This window comes from Chenopodium album, chromosome 2 (assembly GCF_948465745.1).
Source record: "Chenopodium album chromosome 2, dcCheAlbu1.1, whole genome shotgun sequence".
NCBI lineage: Eukaryota > Viridiplantae > Streptophyta > Magnoliopsida > Caryophyllales > Amaranthaceae > Chenopodium > Chenopodium album.
In genome coordinates, this window is record NC_137835.1 from 5,973,292 (window position 1) to 5,991,710 (window position 18,419).

General features: G+C 35.7%; 2 protein-coding genes and 1 long non-coding RNA gene across 6 annotated transcripts; 2 read left to right on the plus strand and 1 right to left on the minus strand.

Moving 5' to 3' along the window:
- Positions 1-29: 29 nt before the first annotated feature.
- Positions 30-6,316, minus strand: LOC145594252 (uncharacterized). 3 transcript variants are annotated; one of them, XR_014102828.1, is made up of 3 exons: positions 6,139-6,316; positions 635-943; positions 30-395 (listed from the first exon to the last, which is right to left on the minus strand). It is a non-coding gene; the product is annotated as an uncharacterized LOC145594252 (long non-coding RNA). The 3 variants fall into 3 exon arrangements; XR_014102830.1 differs by lacking the exon at positions 6,139-6,316 and adding an exon at positions 1,767-1,783; XR_014102829.1 differs by lacking the exon at positions 6,139-6,316 and adding an exon at positions 1,529-1,547.
- LOC145594245 (putative carotenoid cleavage dioxygenase 4, chloroplastic) lies at positions 2,141-4,384 on the plus strand. Its single transcript, XM_081650583.1, has one exon. It carries the CDS (start codon positions 2,344-2,346, stop codon positions 4,177-4,179), a length of 1,836 nt encoding a protein of 611 aa, XP_081506709.1. The 5' UTR covers positions 2,141-2,343; the 3' UTR covers positions 4,180-4,384.
- Positions 6,317-8,905: 2,589 nt separating the features above from the next.
- LOC145594261 (phosphomevalonate kinase, peroxisomal-like) lies at positions 8,906-18,187 on the plus strand. Of its 2 annotated transcripts, none has more exons than XM_081650604.1 (11): positions 8,906-9,055; positions 9,803-9,860; positions 10,070-10,220; positions 10,953-11,050; positions 12,500-12,609; positions 12,701-12,753; positions 13,919-14,278; positions 14,959-15,063; positions 16,643-16,870; positions 17,230-17,352; positions 17,709-18,187. In XM_081650604.1, the coding sequence occupies exons 2-11, from the start codon at positions 9,853-9,855 to the stop codon at positions 17,973-17,975; spliced, it is 1,503 nt and encodes a 500-aa protein (XP_081506730.1). In that variant the 5' UTR covers positions 8,906-9,055; positions 9,803-9,852; the 3' UTR covers positions 17,976-18,187. The 2 variants fall into 2 exon arrangements, with proteins under 2 accessions (XP_081506730.1, XP_081506725.1); XM_081650599.1 differs by having other exon boundaries at positions 8,933-9,055; positions 9,806-9,860.
- The last annotated feature ends 232 nt before the right edge of the window (positions 18,188-18,419 follow it).

Below are 18,419 nucleotides of genomic sequence, written 5' to 3' on the forward strand. Positions count from 1 at the left end.
CTTCTTAAAAATAACAAAATTAGAGGAAATGGACCGACAATAATTATCCCTATTCAAAGGACAATCATTTACATGTTAAAATGTTATTCACTGGTAGCAAAATTTCAACAAATTATAAATATCTCTTGCACTTGCAGCAAATTAATGGTTCATATGCATGAGTGCATCAACCACATAAATTATAAGCTAAGGAATACCCCACTTTCGTACAACATTGTCCATAGTGCTAACTGTATTATATTGATGGTGACGCGATATCATCATGAATACATCATGGTAAAAAATTAGGACACTGGTAAATTTCCCTTTGCTATGCAAAATGAAATTTACAAAAGCCATCACACATACTTGGAGCTGCAAGCATAAGCCACTCTCTCCGGGTTGCGTCGCTGTAACTGCAAGCAATCAGCGAGTTATAAGCCACTCTCAACATGTTGTTTGCGTCCATGCAACAGCAAGCAATCAGCGAGTTACAAAACAATAAGCATTAGTTACAAAACAATAAGCATTACCTAAAGCATGAGTAATGGACCACTATGTTTGGTAAAAATGGTGGAAAAAAGAGTACACACCAAATTTCCTTTTTTTCTTAAATTTACAAGGACTTTTTAGTTTCATATGTACACAGGCTTACCATGTTACCTTTGGCTAGTGCAATCCAGTACAAGTGTACAACGACTCAACCGAAAGGGCCGAGGATGAATTGCAACAGGTAAAATCTGAAAAGATTAACAACTCCTTGCTCTGAAAATTCTTCAAGCCTGTGTTGGGCTATTTGGCCAATCAATTAGGCAAATAACTGAAGATTTGGCTAAACCAAATTCCTGGTCCCCCACTATGATATTCAGGAGGGCAACAAACTCGGAGGAGAGGACATTGTTAATTCCCCTGTCATCGCTTGATATAGCAACGACATTATCCCTTTCATGCATTAATAGACAGGCTGCATATCATTCACAAAAATGAAATATCATCAAAATCTGCCAGGAACCAGAAAATGTTAATGGAAATATCCAGTAATCTCGTATGTATTCTACGAAGAGATTGAAAAAACAGGATTCACACACAATGGAACCAGACTTTTCAGTATATTCTCTGGAAAAAGCATTCTAAAGTTGGTTTATGTCCATAAGTGTTCTTCAGGTGATCAATATCCTATCAGTCTAACATTGACTGATCTTAAAATTTATGAAACTAAAATTCCTACAGGATGTATTATAACAAGAAAGCAGCATATTATATACATTAAAAAATAAAACATAAAAAATAGTAAAAAAATACAGGATATTACAAGAAAGCAAGGTAACACAGAAAAGCTAACAGGTACCAGTGACATGTTTATCATGAACATCAAACAGTTTTTGTTTTTAACTTGGTAACACATACTCAGAAAAGCTAACAGGTACCAGTGACATGTTTATCATGAACATCAAACAGTTTTTGTTTTTAACTTGGTAACACATACTTGTATGTTCTACTATAGACATCATACTCAGTATCACCACTTCCATAAATTTAAATTTCATACCTTAATTAAGGATACACGTTAGTACTATGTATTTCTCAGTGGCCACTTTACCTATAAAAGGAAAATACTTCGTAGTTTACAAAATAAGCAAACCCAGAAAAGGGGATATGCAAAAGAGTAATGATTCAGCTACTAAACCTAGAGAAACACGCTTTTGTAACTGATAGATCTCCTTGTGAAATACAAAATATAACATTTATGTTCTAGGAAAATATAAGATGGATTCAGGAGCTTTAACCTTCCATTAACATGATAGATAGACGGATCAATGAGCTCCAAGAAACAGTCCTTTTCTCAATTAATTTGCTAAACCTAAACTTTCACCTACATCATATGCATATGGTTGAAGGCATTGCGAAATGGGTCCCCGGGCGAAAACACGTCAATTTACTAAAGATAAACCTTATGATTCAAGGTGGACATAATTTGACAAGGAATTGATTTTACAACACAAAAGCTAGATATTCTTGCACTGCTTTATGCTATCCAAACAAGTAAGCAAATTAGCCACAGTTGAGAAAGACATGATATTGGTCCCCACTACGATATTTCTTCAAAACCAACAGAAATGAGAGAGAGGACATTGTTTCTCAACATGTCAATTGTCATATTTAGTGCAGTTGGGAATAATTGAGCAGATGAAAAATGCATGAATAAGGAACTTTAGGGAGAAAAAAAGCTCAACTATACTTCCACATTATAAAAGCTCTATGAACACAAGTGAGTTTCTCATCCTTGGAAGGGACAGCTCTCTCTAATTTTATTTTATTTTAAAAAAAAAAAAAAAAAAATCTTAAGAAGTTACATTCACCCTGATGGATTCTTTTTCTTCTTCCTTCCTCTCATCAATACCACATACAAAGGTCCCTAATGTTCTAATTAGACACCCATCATCACCCCCTCGAATTTACATCTCTTCGGTGCGAATCGAAGATAAGCCTCAGGGAGCCATAAATTCATCACCTACACCCACCATCCCGTCCTCATTACCAACATCCCAAAATACCAAAGCTCCAAAATCATCATCTCCTTCACCTACCACTGAAACTCAGCCTAAAAGCACCCCCTTGCCAACAGCCACAGAAAGGAGGTATAAAACACAACAATCACTCCCATCAACATTTTTAAATACACTAGATGACATTATCAATCAGTTCATTGATCCTCCCACGCGACCATCAGTTGACCCGAGGTTTATCCTCTCAGATAATTTTGCTCCGGTGGAAGAGCTCCCTCCTACAGAATGTGAGATTGAAGAGGGTGCCCTGCCCTCGTGCCTTGATGGGGCCTACATCCGCAATGGCCCCAACCCACAGTTTCTTCCCCGTGGGCCCTATCACCTGTTTGACGGGGATGGAATGCTCCATAGCATTCGCATTTCTAATGGCAAGGCCATCTTGTGTAGTAGATATGTCAAGACATACAAGTATGAAATTGAGCGAGAAGCAGGATCCAGTATTTTACCCAATGTCTTCTCAGGGTTCAATGGCCTTATAGGATCTGCAGCTCGGGGATCACTAGCTGCTGCAAGAATGATTGCTGGGCAATATAACCCAAGCAACGGAATTGGGTTAGCCAACACTAGCCTAGCCTTCTTTGGCAACAAGCTCTATGCTCTGGGTGAATCAGACCTCCCATATGAGGTCAAATTGACTCCAAATGGAGACATTCAAACTGTTGGCCGCAACGATTTTGAAGGAAAGCTCTTCATGAGCATGACTGCTCACCCTAAGGTTGATTTAGAGACAGGAGAGGCATTTGCCTTCCGTTATGGTCCTATGCCACCATTTCTCACCTACTTCCGATTTGATTCCAAGGGAAACAAACAAGCTGATGTGCCCATCTATTCAATGACGAGTCCCTCATTCCTTCACGACTTTACTATTACAAAAAAGTATGCAATATTTCCAGATATCCAAATTACAATGAACCCTTCTGAAATGATCCTAGGAGGTGGATCACCAGTGGGTTTGGACCCAACGAAGGTATCAAGAATTGGAGTGATTCCAAGGTATGCCAATGATGAGAGGGATATGAGATGGTTTGATGTGCCAGGATTAAATCTTATACATGCCACCAATGCATGGGATGAGGTCAATGAGGATGGAAACGAAGCCATTGTCATAGTGGCTCCAAACATAATATCTGCTGAACACACGTTAGAACGAATGGATCTTGTCCATGCATTAGTTGAGATGATCAGGATTGATCTCAAGACAGGGGTGGTCTCCAGGCAGCCAATGTCAGCTAGAAACCTTGACTTTACAGTCATTAATCCTAACTATTTGGGGAAGAAGAACAAGTATGTTTATGCAGCAATTGGAGATCCAATGCCAAAGATAACAGGAGTAGTGAAGATGGATGTGTCGGTGGCACAAGATCGACGGGAATGTATAGTGGCAAGCCGGATATTTGGTCCAAGATGCTATGGAGGTGAGCCATTTTTTGTGGCAACCAATCCAGATGATCCCAAAGCGGATGAGGACGAAGGATACCTTATCTCATATGTTCATGATGAAACTACAGGAGAGTCAAGGTTCCTAGTCATGGATGCAAAGTCACCTAATCTTGATGTTGTTGCCTCAGTGAAGCTACCCCAGCGTGTGCCCTATGGGTTCCATGGCTTGTTTGTAAGGGACAAGGATCTTTAAGATACAATAGTCCTATAGGTCTCATTTCATAAGCATTCTAGCCACAACCACACCATGTCTTACCCCGCCCCAAAAAAATATCTAATGAGCTTATATGCTGTAGTCGTACATGTATATACTAGGACTAGCAAGTTGCAGCTGAAAGGAAAAACAAAAACTTGTAAAATATTATATAAGCAATTTGAGTACACAGTTTTCTTTCAAATTTATGGGTTTTGAATTTTGATATTGAAATAACAATTTGCATGCTTCCTGTACTCAGAAAGGAAAAAGAAAATAAAAAACTTGATCTTCATGGCATGCAAAGGGAATCTGTTTAGTTCTGCAGTAATTGAAGTCTAAGTTCCCAGATTATACCTCTACATGCAAATACTACTCCTAGGTTATTAATGTCTAAACTTTATGCCTATCTAATTACAGTATAGATAACAGATCCAACACTTTTAGAGAGAGAGAGAGAGAGAGAGGGGATAAATAAAATATTCACAGCGCAAGTTCAGCTTGGAGACATTTGGCTAGAGTGACTATGACTTTTGGATACAAATAACAGGGTTTCAAGGGGAAAAAAACTCTTTCCAGATGACATAGTAATGTAGCAATAGCATCTACTAAAGATGAGGTTGACAAAATCATGTGGAAGCTCAAACGTTACCATAAAAGAAAATTGAACAGATTTCCAATTCAAAGCAAGTAGATGACACAGCCTACTAATGAAATAGCCACAACCTAGACTCGAAATCACTGTAGGCTGAATATAGAACCCTTTTTCCTGCCCTCATTTTTAGCCATAACAATACTAGTCTTAAGCTCATTGACTTGGCCCTTTTTTCCCTGTACCCTATTTACTATCATCAGTTCGTCACATATCAGATATTCAGACCGATAACATTCAAGCAACTTTAACTCACTAAAAATATGTACAGGGTTCAATCTCAAGCCAAAATACGAATAAGTAAGAACAATATATCATTAGAAGGAGGTTGATAAATAAAGGAGGAGAAAACTATATAAGACTTGTTATTGGCCTTATTGCACTCTTTTAGCACATACTGCAAAACACTTCTCAACTCCTTGAGCAGTAGTAGGTAACATAAGTAATGAATAACATACTCATTACCGTCAAACACATATACAACTTGGTTAGCACGACTACTCATCTTTAACTTCCCTTCCCTCTTCGGCTCTTCCTAACTTCCTAAGTTGGCCAGCAAACCCCAATTGTATAAGTTGACTATCAGCAGATGTTTGGGCATGGAGCACACTAGTCCAAGGAGAAATTCCATAATACACCATTTTTATTAAAACTTTCATATCGGTGTCTGACTATGACCTAGATTGTCAACAAAGACAAACTCTCAAAACAGCCAATTCTACTCTATGGAATAAATGTCACCTAAACCCCCAAGATTAGCATGTAAATAAACCCGATCAACCAAAAAAAGGAACCACGATCAACAGCTACGTGGAAACCAATCTCCAATAACGATTCAAATTACCATCTATGACAAATATTTTGTTGCAAAATCAAGTAATTGAAGCTGGGCATTGCTCTACACCTCTACCTATATCCTCTTACCCAAGTTGACTCAAATTCATCGTCAAATTCAAGAGTATTCGAACTACTTGTTACAAAATAAAATAAATTAAAATGTTCCCCAAATATTCCTAACTCAGAATCTCCATCAATTTCACTTAAATTCACACAAATGTCAGTAATTTGGAATTCCCAGAAATTAAAGCTAGGTTCTGCTATGAATTTAGCTATAATATAGAGAAAATCAGGAAATCATAATGACAGAATTGAAAAGAAGCATTACATCAAATCTATCTCAATTACAAATTAGCAGCAATTTGAAACACAGAATATTTGAATGTACACAAATTGAACGATAGGATTCATAGATTGATCAAAAGAAATAAACAACAAAATTAAAGAGAGAGAAAGAGTGAGAAACCAACGTTTGGTGGATTGAGGAAGGTAAGCTGCCATGAAAGATGTACAAGAGATTCCAATTCGTTGGAATGAATGAATGTGAGAATGTCCGCTATATGATTCGAAACCTGGCAAACGTGGCAACATGGCTTCCGCCGAATCCGACCACCTAACTTGGCTACTGTGCGTTTATGACTTTGATACAGTACTCTGTGGTCCGTACATTTGAAAACTCTTTGGGAAAGAAAAATTGTCAAATCGTAAAAATTAAAAAGATATAAATAAAATACATACTACTCCGAATAAGGTAGCCGATTGGTTAGCAAACTTTTGGTTATTTGTTTTCTCTTCTTGAATAGGGCTTGGCGGCTTGTCCCTCGGCTTCACCAAAAAAAAATAAACATAATACTCCATAATACAAAGTTTGGTCAATTGACCAGATTGGTAAATAAAAAAGACCCTTAACGACAATTTGGTAAAAAAATTTACTCCGGCGACAAATTGGTAAAAAAAACTAAACTTAAGCGACAATTTGGTAAATAAATTAATCTCAGGCGACACTTAACCAAAAAATAAAAAAAAATTCGATAAATTACTCGCGAATGCTTAATATAGTTTGTTTTTCTTGTTATTTTACCAACCCTTTTTTTACGGAAATAACAATTTGAAGAAAAAAACGTTAAGTATCAATTTTCACTTAAGTTTCATACCCCTTGTTAACGAAATTTTTTTAAAAAGGGGTTGGAAATAAAAAGGAATGACATGTAAATTCAATATTGTAAATGGAAAAAATAAATTTAAGAACACAAAACAAATTAAAATAGGATTTTTAAAGAGTTTGTCGGGAAAAAAAATAGATTTTTTGGTCAAAAATGTCGCCAGAGTTTATTATTTTTACCAAATTGTCGCATATTGTTAGCTTTTTTTACCAAACTGTCGCCGGAGTAAGTTTTTTTACCAAATTATCGCTAAAAGTCTTTTTTATTTACCAATCTGGTCAATTGGCCTACAAAGTTTCAAATATTAACATTTTACTATATGATTTATATATATTTTTATTGAATGTATTACTAATATATAAGTTAAAGTTACTTAAATTAATACACAGAAATGTGTACCTTCAGAGTTAAGTTGGCAATGATGTTGTGTTGTGTCATGTTCGTGTTCAAAATTAAACAAGCTAAGGAGCCTCAGCACTAAAGAATCGTTTAGTTAGGGGTATTTAATAGGGGTGAGCAAAACCGGGTACCCGATCAAAATTTTAGGACCCGGACCCGGAATTGGTTGAAACCGGGTCCTAAAATCCGGAACCGGAATTGGAATTGGTTTAACCGGGTCCTAAACTTTAACTTGGAATTGGAACCACCGGGTAACGGTTCCGGTTCCAGGTACCCACAAACGTAAATAATTATTAAAATATAATATAAATTATAATACTTATTTAAGTTTATTTTAATTTTTAGCGTTTAACACTTGTATTTATACGTGCATTAAGATATTTTATTTATATTAGGTATTAAAAATATATTTTTTTATTTTACTAACTAGATACATTTAACATAATTTTATATTAAAAAACTTATTTAGAGTATCATGTGTTGGGTAACCGGGTACCCAACCGGTTCCGGGTCCCAAAAATCAAGAATTGGAATTGGAACCGGTTACAACCGGTTCCTAAATTTATTACCCGGAATTGGAACCATCGGGTCCATACTGGTTCCAATTCCAATTCCGGGTACCCGAAAATTTTGCTCACCCCTAGTATTTAACAAAGGATATGAGAATCAAGTGTGCTTATTCCTTTTGATTTGATGATGTTTGTTAGACCTTTTTTGTTATTTGTATTTCATTCTCCTTCCCCATTCCCCCAAAATTAAAGTCTTCCATATTGCTTACCCATCCTCTAAGGATTTTCCATTCCTTTTTCCTAAGCCACTACCACACCACCATACCATCACCCCCATCTACCCCTATCCCAACCCACCGAACCACCCAGCCATCCCCACCTCATTTGTCAATCGACCCTCCTTTACCCTTGTCCCTAGACCCTATGGGTTTTAGGGGTGGGAGAGGTTTTGTTTTGTTTTGTTTTTTATTTTTTATTTTATTTTTTAGAGAGATTTTCAGGGAGAGGAAGGGGGTTTCGGTAAGGGAGATGCCAAAGAGTAGGGAGGTGGTTGGGTGGTGGGATTTTCGCAGTGGATAGAGAAAAAGAGAGAGAAGTGAATTGGTGTTTTCGTGGCTTTGATTTCTTTTTATTGTTTAAAAAATTAAAACAAACATTATTGTAAGTCATTCCCTTTTTCTAATATGAACCAATTAACCAAACAACTCCTAACTAAACCCATTTAATAAACATGTCGTGTTATATTGACCCTTTTAATGAAACTTGTTGGAAACTCTTGACACTAACCCTTTTTTCCATGCCTGGTTTGTGTAATCTTGTCGTATTATCTGAAAAATTATTAGCCTCGTTCATTATATTTATTAATAATTCCACTTTGTTTTTCCATTGGTAGATTGATTTGTGTAATTTCATGTTGGGATTTTCAACACTAACTTGTTCCAGTAAATGTGTCGTGTCATGTTGACCTGCTAGTTAAAATCTAAAAAAAAAACCTTAACACTAACGAGTAAAGACTATCCCAAATTTTCGTTTCGAATTTTGCCCACTCTAGATTAAAGTGGAACATTAATCCAAAAGAGAGGGACCGAGGGAGTAATAAAAATTGTGCACGGTCGATCTCACGGGGAGCTCGTGGGCGTAGAAAGTTAGAAACATAGGCGTAGAAAGTTAGAAACATAGTCAAATATTTTGAGCTTCAAAATCAAAAGGAGAAAGTCTAAAATATTTTGATTGGTGACTGGTGAGTGATTCAATCTACTCTGCTCCAATTCCAACGCCTGCCAGAACTTAACGCCGCTCATCCGCCATTGTTGTTGGTAATGCTACACCTCTTATTGCTTCTTAATTGATTCTGTATGTTTGAGTTAATTTACAAGCTTAATTTTATTATGATTTACTGGTATTTGCCAAGTTCAATTGCTTGAATGTTAACTGTGATTTGATTACATATTGTATTTTGCATTTCTGATTCTTGATTTTCTGTACATTGATCATCGATTATAAGGTTTGAGTTGATGAATAATGTTTGGAAAAGCATAGATTTAGTTTAAGAAATTAAGCAAATGAGTAGATTAACTGAATTTCGAACAATTTCGGAGTATATTTGATACGATGAATAAGATAATTAAGGTACAAAGGGAATATACTGGCGGTGTAATCGTCTTCGAGTTCGATTTCTTGACCAAGTGCAGCTTCTTCCTTTCTCAATTTGTCACAAAATCATTGAAAACAACCCATTTAATAGTCAATCTAAATTAACCCTGAAAAAACCCAGAAATGATCAAGAATAAAAAACCGAAAATCAATAAAATTATATTTTTAGGATTTTCAAACAAAAGCTCTTTGCCTTCTAAGCTTTTTCAGTAGAGATACTCACTCAGTCACTCCTCAGATGAATGATCCTCCATTCGTTACTATCGTTTTGTTGATGATTCGATTATGTACATTATAGGATTGAGAAGTAATCAAATTCGTTGTAATTTGCAATTTGGACTGTGGGATTGGATTTTGCTTTTTTGATTGAATTCTATGAATCTGCCTCTGATTAATGGTGATTATCTTAGCAGACAAATTATCAACCCTTGTTGCAAAAGTCGAGAAGCTCAACAACATTATGGAAGTGTAAGTGATTTTCTATTATAATTTACATTGTTTTACTTGCACCATCTGAGATAATTCATGCTTTTCATTAGAGTCAGTCAGTTACTATGATGGATTAATGGGTTGATTTCTTAGTGTGTGCTAAATCTTGATTGGAACTACGGGTAAATTAATTGACATTATCATTTTGTTAATTGTGGTTATATGATTGATGTCTTTGTAATATACAGAGTTGCTTCTGCGCCTGGGAAAGTTTTGATGACCGGGGGCTATCTTGTTTTGGAGAGACCAAATGCCGGACTGGTGCTGAGTACTAATGCTCGGTTTTATGCTATTGTGAAGCCTATCTATGATGAAGTTAAATCTGATAGTTGGGCATGGGTATGTGGAATCTGTTCATATTAGTACTTGGTTGACTATGTGGTGGCTGGATTACGTGTTTTGTTTGTCCTATTTTCTTATGAATATTGGATATGTAGGAAGGAGTAGGACTGTTGGTGAGTGTCGAACTCGTCTTTTATAATTATAATTTTTTTTTTTTTTTTTTTGCCGTCTGAGTTTTTTATAATCCAATTTATATGAAAAATGGAGTGTTAATAGCAATGTTGGAGTGTCAACTGTTGTGTACCTAAACAAAAATAGTAAAGTGAAATGAAGAGTTCTTATAACACTGGCTGTCTTTTATATATATTTTTTTAATTTTTTTTTTTCATAAATTTTCCTTCAATTGACAAATTAATGGAGAATTTTATCCTGTTCTCCAAGTTCGTATTGTTGTCTATTCTAGTTTTATACTCTAGGGACAGCCCTGCGCGGGGGGTGGGGGGGGGGTGTTCATTAACTATGGTAGCTGAAGATTCATGTGATATTCTTTTAATACGTAGTAGTATATACAGCAATACAGTGTACTGTTTATGAGAGGGTTTTTGTTCTAGTTTTTCAATACCAGTGAGTTTATGCATTCTTCAATCTTAATGTTAAAAGTCAGAAAATTGCATACTGAAGAGCTTGTCATGTCTTTTCTATGAAAATTTGTTACCTTGCTGGATTGAGGAATGATTTAATTATTTCTTTTATTGTCAAACTTACCAGTTTTTCCTTGCCCCTTTTCAGTCATGGATGGATGTGAAGCTAACAGCTCCTCAACTTGCAAGGGAAACGATGTATAAATTTTCAATGAAGAAGTTAACTCTCCATTGTGTTTCATCAAGGCAAGTATTCTTTTGGATTGCTATGGATTTCACATCATGTTGGTAGTAGTTCCTTGTTTTTAGCGCTTCAGATTTATATTACTAGTGCTTAATCTGTTTATGCATTTTTTCATCTACTTCACAGTTCATTGTGCCATGCTTCTTCAATTGTTGAGCTATAGCTTACGTGCACAGTTCCATTCCCGATACTGGCTTATGTTTTGTAAAATAGCTATTAGCTAATAGCCTAATATTGAGGAAGATAACTTTTTGGGAACCAATGTAGTATCTCTCTCACAGCTTCACTAAGAAAACTACAATAAAGCCAGTTGAGAAGGTTATGTGGGATAGGTTTGCTTTAATTTGCTGTTGTGCAGTCATTTTGACTAGATAGAAGACATATTACTTCACACTTGATTCTGATATTATTATGGCATCATAGAATGAATGAATGATGGGAGGTGTCCCAATCAAATAGTAAAACTGAGAATACTAGCATGCAGTGCAGCCAAAAATATACTGCTCAACACTTTATTCTGGCCTCGTTTAACGAGAATATACCATATGAAAGCTTCTGAAAGATGACAGAATCATTGTTCAGGCTTCAAATGTTGAATTATTTACTAGTGTTAGTGTATGAAATATGATCATTGATGTGATGGGCCAGGTGCAGAGGTGAATCATTTTGTTGAACCAATTTTTACTGATTTAGTTTGGCCGATTTTACCAGCAATCTCTTTTTTCTGAAGGTGTAATAGGTGTCCGTATGTGTGTATGTCGGTTGATGTATGTGCTTTCATTTTAGGGTAGCACCTTATCTATACTATAAACTAAAGTAATCACCAGAGTTATCCCTTAAGTACACATGTCACATTCACAACAAAAATTTTCCCGCCCAAATATTTTTTAGCTTTTTTTTTAAATTTCTTTTTTCCCTTAAAAAATAACATGATAAAAAAATTTAATGAATAAAAACTTACAATAATTTATAAAATATTTTAAATAATATATCTAACATGAGAATTTTAAGGATAGACATAATATGAATTCAAATTCAAAAATAAAAAATGTTACATATAAGCCATTTCATTTAAACTAACTCCATTTTAATTGACTTTTTTTTTTTAATTTTCAAGTCTTATTATTATAAATCCGTGCATTTGCACGAGGATAAAACTAGTTTTTAATAAATTCAAAATCTAGAAGATATCCGGATGAATTTATATCCATAAGAGTTGTATTTGTTTTGACAATTTTTTTTATATTCTTCTCTGATAAGTTTTCAAAACACAATTTTTTTTTATATTCTTCTCTGATAATTTTTCAAAACAAGATTTTTTATATTGTGCCAGAGAATTTCCTTAATGAGATTTGGCTGTTTCTTTTGCCATATTAAGTGCCAGTGGAAGCAGATTATAACTAACAATGATATGATGTTCACTGGATAAATTTATCATTCATTTATTTCAGTGATGCAAGAAACCCTTTTGTGGAACAAGCTGTGCAGTATGTTATAGCAGCTGCCCATGCTAGGATTGGCCAAGATAAAAAGGATATACTGCAGAAACGCCTTTTACAAGGTGATAAATAGTTTTCAATATTTGATTATACTTTATTAAAATAAAGCTGGGGCTTCCTGAATGTGATGTCTTAAGTGGCTTAGTGATGCAGGTCTTGATATCACAATTATGGGTGCCAATGAGTTTTATTCATATCGGGATCAGGTATAGTAAATCTTTCTATCAAGTTCTCCTCTTTTGTTTTGACTTCTTGGTACGATCATACATCCCCAAGTATGTCATGATTAGCAGTAATGATTTTAAAGTAAGAATCAAACTTGAGTGCATAATGTTGTTATCTAGAAAAGTGACATAGTGCATTGTTTGGCCAAGAAGTGACGGCTTTCCATTTACTTCTAAATTGGGGACCATGTTAAAGCAGATCTGGGCAAGAAACCAGCTGATAGTGTCATACGCAGGAAACCAGGCTGATCTGGGCAAGAGGATTTAACTATCAAGAACAAGTAGCTAAGATTTTATGTCAGATTTAATGTAGAGAACGGGGGAAAAAAAATAAAAAAAAATCTCCAGCAGAAGTCCAGCAACCATATCATTTGTACTCTGTGGGAGACTGAGAGTCTTATTAGGTTAATCACAATTACCTGAAAAGTTATACTCTTCACATTCAATGAGACAGCTGTTTTTGCATCTTACAAATGTTTCTGAGCTGGTTTTTTAGTTATGGTTTCTAATGTTCCTTTTTCTATGCATACTGATTGACTATATAAAGAAGTTGAAGCTGCTAAATCTCAATATTCTAGCAAATTGCATTAGGAAATTCTTTGTTTGATGCTGTGAACACTAGCTATTAGCTGAACATTGTGTTGATGTGAGCAGACATTAAGAGATAGGTGTAATGTAGTGAATCCTGTACTGTCAATGTCTGATATATCGGATGGGCTAATAGGAGAGATAAATAAAAGTACAGCTTAAGTACCGTAGTTGCTTTGTTCCACATTCTAGTACTCCTTATCATCTTTTACTCATGACCCATGGCAGAATCAAATGTTTCTATTTTGGACCAAATTGTTCCCAATGAAATGGATAACAATGAAATAATTTGAAAAGAATATTCATTTTTTATCAGAGCATTGACTTCCATTCAAGCTTTGGCTTGTCTTTAGATGCAGACCTATAAAGTGAATGTCATGAGATAAGGCTACCTATCATTTTGCTTAGCTGATGTCTTAGTGTGTGGGGGGTGCTAAATCTCATCTGATTCTTTTTTTATGCATGTGTCATTGCATTTACCTAGCAAAAGCTGATTGTTTAACTCTTGAGGCATAGATAAAGTAGATGAGTCATCCTAATACTCCACTTTGTCTGACAGTTAGAAGCTCGTGGACTGCCTCTCACCCCGGAATCATTGTCTGTACTACCTCCTTTTTCTTCAATTACTTTCAATGCAAACGATGCAAATGGTGCACATTGCAAACCTGAAGTTGCTAAAACTGGATTGGGTTCATCTGCAGCAATGACGACTGCAGTGGTTGCTGCTCTCCTTCATTATCTTGGTGTATGTCATCTTCAGGAAAGTAATAATGCTGATCTTGATCTAGTGCACATGATAGCTCAAACTTCTCATTGCATTGCCCAAGGGAAAGTTGGCAGTGGGTTTGATGTTAGCTGTGCAGTTTATGGCAGTCAACGTTATGTCCGCTTTTCACCAGAAGTTCTATCATCTGCTCAGGTCCCTTTTTGCTCTCTCATACTCTCCTTTCTTGGATTAGTAGTTATTAATTTATTTGATAATTATTAGATGTTAGTAATTGGTAGATAGGATTTGCTATTGGTTGAGAACCTGAGATGTATGTTGATTATTGAGACTTCTAGAGGACAAATTTGTTGATGAAAGTGTATTCTGTTTTGGACAGATATGGCTTGAACTTTTCTTAATAGACATTCATTGAGTGTATGTGCTATTCCTTGCATGAATTAGCTGTATACAATATGACTGCCTCTTTGAACTATACTAGATTACTAGACTCATAGCGAACGCTTGTACTAAGGCAGGTTGTCATTAGCAATTTAAAGTGACATATTTCTGTTTGGCAAGTGAGAATTTCAAGATTAGCTCTTCCAAACGCCCCTTAAAACAGGGACTATTAAATGGGCAGATCATAAGAATGTGAGTTTGATATTTTATGTTCTCCATAGATTCTTGTATGTAGTAGGTAAAAGTATCTTATCGGTTTGGAGTAGCAAAATATAAATCGAGTGCTCATTTGTAAATAAATGTGCTGAGGTTCTATATGCATGCAATCTTTTTCTCTAATGGAATTATATATCTTGATCCACCTGTGTCATAGGTATTTTGATCCTAGATAAAAGGGAAAATGGAGAAATGACAGTGTCTGCATGAATCTTTAGGTTGCAGGGATAGGAGCACTACTTCATGAAGTCATTGTTGATGTCATGGAAGGAAAGTGGGATCATGAGATGACTAGGTTTGCTTTGCCACCAAGAATGACTCTTGTAAGTAGAGACTTCATCTCTTAGCATGGCAGATTTGTTGATTAAAACTTTAAGCAAAAACGTCATTTTCTGTTTCATTTCTTTTCACTATCATGTTGTAGATTTTACCATTAATAAATTGATTCACCCATTATCGCATTCATTCCACCTCTTTGAGACATTTGATTTTTTTATCAGGTTCCTGTACATTGTGAACTAATAGCTAGTTTTGATTCCTCAAGATACATGATTTTATGCATATACGGCAATTACTGTCCCTAGTTTTTGTTTTGGTAGGAAACCAATGGTCATATAGCACATTGTATTATTTTGATCTGTATATAGATAGATGTTATGCTATTGTGTGGTCTCCCTTTGGGTGTGTAGGGGAAGTACTTTTCTTACTAGTGGCTGTCTTTGGCCTAGTCTACCCGCACTTATTATATACTTCGTACTTTCTAATCCTTTTTCTTTTGTAAGCTCAAGGTTGACATATACCAAAAGAGAATGTTTAAACTCATATTTAACGCTTTTCTGTCTTCCAAATGTTTTTCTGCTCTAACTTTTTCCTCCTTAGACCCATACACATCCTCCCACTTTTTTATCCCTGCTTTTTTACCCTCCTTAATCTCTGTTCCCCCACCCCAGCTATTAAGCATTAAATGAGTTCTAAATTAATTGTGTTTTAACTATACATTAGTGTTTCTGCTTTTGTACTATTTAGTCATTTTTTAGGTTGTGATTAGACAATGACACCCTAAACATACTAAATAAGGGTTGATGTGCTTTGCTTCTTTTTTTTGTTCCTAATATGGGCTGAAGTGCTGAACAAGTAGCTTCTTCCATTATTTTGATTTCCCCTTCCAACCCTTATGAGCGTGCAAACCCTCCGGTTTCTCTATTAAACTTCTTTCTAGTGAAGGCTGGTCCCCATTGCTAATTGGGTAGCTCAACTCTTTTATTTGTTTATAAGCTACTACTGGATCTTGTCTTCAAACGGGATCAGATGATAGATTTATTTTGCACCTGTGATATGTTGTATTTTACTGGAGACCTATCCATTGCCATTTTCCTTGTGAGATGCTCGATAACATCAGCTCAATCCTCTCATACTAGTATAAAATAAGTAAATAACATCAGTTTAAAGAAGGACTACATGAATAAGGGCTTGAAGAAACTGATATCCATTTAGACTTCATATTCGATAAAATAAATCATGAAAAACATTTGATATGAAGAGTGTCTCTGTCAATTTGTTTATGGAGGCCTGCAGTCTCTTGCCTTAACTGAGACATTTATGGACTTGCTTCCTCAATTATCGCCGGGCGTTCTTAGTGGCTGTTGACTGGCCTTGGCTTGCATTTTTCCATGAGTCACCAGCCAATCTGTACCAAGTGATTTCCGTGCTCCACACAAACTCTTGCATCTAAAGCTCTCACAGGTGACTTCAACCTCATCTTCATTAAACCTAAACCTATATTTAGTTAGCCAAAAGCTCTAATGGAAGAGGAATTGTGTGGAGACTCTGGACAGCTGGAGGCATACTATACAATATTAAGCTTTATGTTGTTCTCTTCTTGATTATTATTGTCATTTGCAGTTGCTTGGAGAGCCAGGAAGTGGTGGATCTTCCACACCATCAATGGTTGGTGCTGTTAAGAGGTGGCAGAAATCTGAACCTGAAAAATCTCTTCACACATTCACAAAATTGTCAGAAGCAAATTCAATGCTTGAGAAACAATTAAATAAGTTGAAGAAACTAGCAGAGGAAGAACGTATGGCATATGACAGCATCATTGATAGATGTTGCCAGCATAAATCAGAAAAGGTAACCCCTGGTGAATATTTAATGATTGCTGAGTGGTGCAGAAGTCCATGGGTTCACATTAGTTCCAATAGAGACTTTTCGTAGTGGATATCTGTTGTTCATGGTTATGAGCCTTATGGAGTACTTCTTCTCATAGAGTCATAGGTTTTTTCCGTGAATCAATTGGTTAGACATGCTTCTATAAGATTGGTTGTATAGGAATTAATAGTGCACGGAATATGGATTTGTTATCTATTATGTTGTTTTCTGCATCTCTCTTATCTTTGCATATCAAACCTTTTTTGCTTCAATACTGTGAATTTTCCATTGAGTTTGCTTTCTACCCAAAAAGAAAAGAATCTAACAGTTTCTGAACACAGTGGATGGAACAATCAGTTGCCCCAAGTGAGCAAGCAGTCGTTGAAGCACTACTAGGAGCTAGGAATGCTATGCTGGACATTAGAGGTCATATGCGTCAGATGGGAGAAGCTGCTGGTGTTCCGGTGAGGATTTTATCTAGTTATTCATTTTTTATGTGTAGCATTTTTCCCTCCTTGCTCTGCCTCTCAGATGTGTAAGTGAACCAATAAGTGTTAATTGACTATCATGATCTTATGTTTACTTTTAGTCTTTTATTGACATGCCTTCAGTACATTATATATCGCCTTGATTGCTAAATGAGAAGCCCCATGTCCCTCGGGGTAAATCGAGTTAGATGGACAAAGGGCTCTCATTCCCTTAAAATTCTCTTTAAATGTTGTTCCGGTTGCATACAAAGCCACTCAATGAAAGAAACATATAAAATTTCAGTCATATTGGTTATATAGTACACCTATTTATATAATTCTTCTTATTACAGATTGAACCAGATTCACAAACTCAGCTTTTGGATACTACCATGGATATGGAGGGTGTCTTGTTGGCTGGAATTCCTGGAGCAGGTGGATTTGATGCAGTTTTTGCAGTAACATTAAGTGATATAAGCAGCAAAGTTGCAAATGCATGGAGCTCACTCAATGTTTTGGCTCTTCCAATTAGAGAAGATCCTCATGGCGTGAGTTTGGAAAATGGTGATCCACGGTTGCAGGAGATCACATCAAGAATTTCTTCAGCAAATATCAACTAAATCTTAACATGAACAGAATTTGGGTTTGTGCTCGATGGTGAAATCCGTTCTTATGTACTCGAATTTCGCTACTTGTGATGCTCTGTGTATTAAATTTGATTGCTTATAATACCACAAATAAAGAGTACGGAGTAGAATATTGCTAGAATGAATAATACATTATTGTTTATTAAATTTCAAAATAAATATGCAGTGGTATTAATTTAGTGATATATTAGTTGTTTTATGAATATGGATCATATAGTATAATCTTAAGCACTTCAGATCTAACCGCAAATTTTCCCATAAAAGAGTGTGGTGCAGGGTGCAATTCCATAAACTTGAAGTTATATTTGTTGGGATGATGTTTGTGAATACAGAATATGTGAACAGGGCGTCAGGGCCTAAGTGTGTTTTGAATTGTCTAAGAGTGTGTTTTGTAGAGTGTGGCGTTGGTGGGAACTC

Excerpts from the sequence above, each read along its gene's own strand:
- LOC145594245 (XM_081650583.1), top strand. The coding sequence starts at position 2,344 with ATGGATTCTTTTTCTTCTTCCTTCCTCTCATCAATACCACATACAAAG.
- LOC145594261 (XM_081650604.1), top strand. Across the intron at positions 14,279-14,958 it reads AAGTTCTATCATCTGCTCAG|GTTGCAGGGATAGGAGCACT; the intron begins GTCCCTTTTTGC and ends ATGAATCTTTAG. Across the intron at positions 17,353-17,708 it reads GAGAAGCTGCTGGTGTTCCG|ATTGAACCAGATTCACAAAC; the intron begins GTGAGGATTTTA and ends TTCTTATTACAG.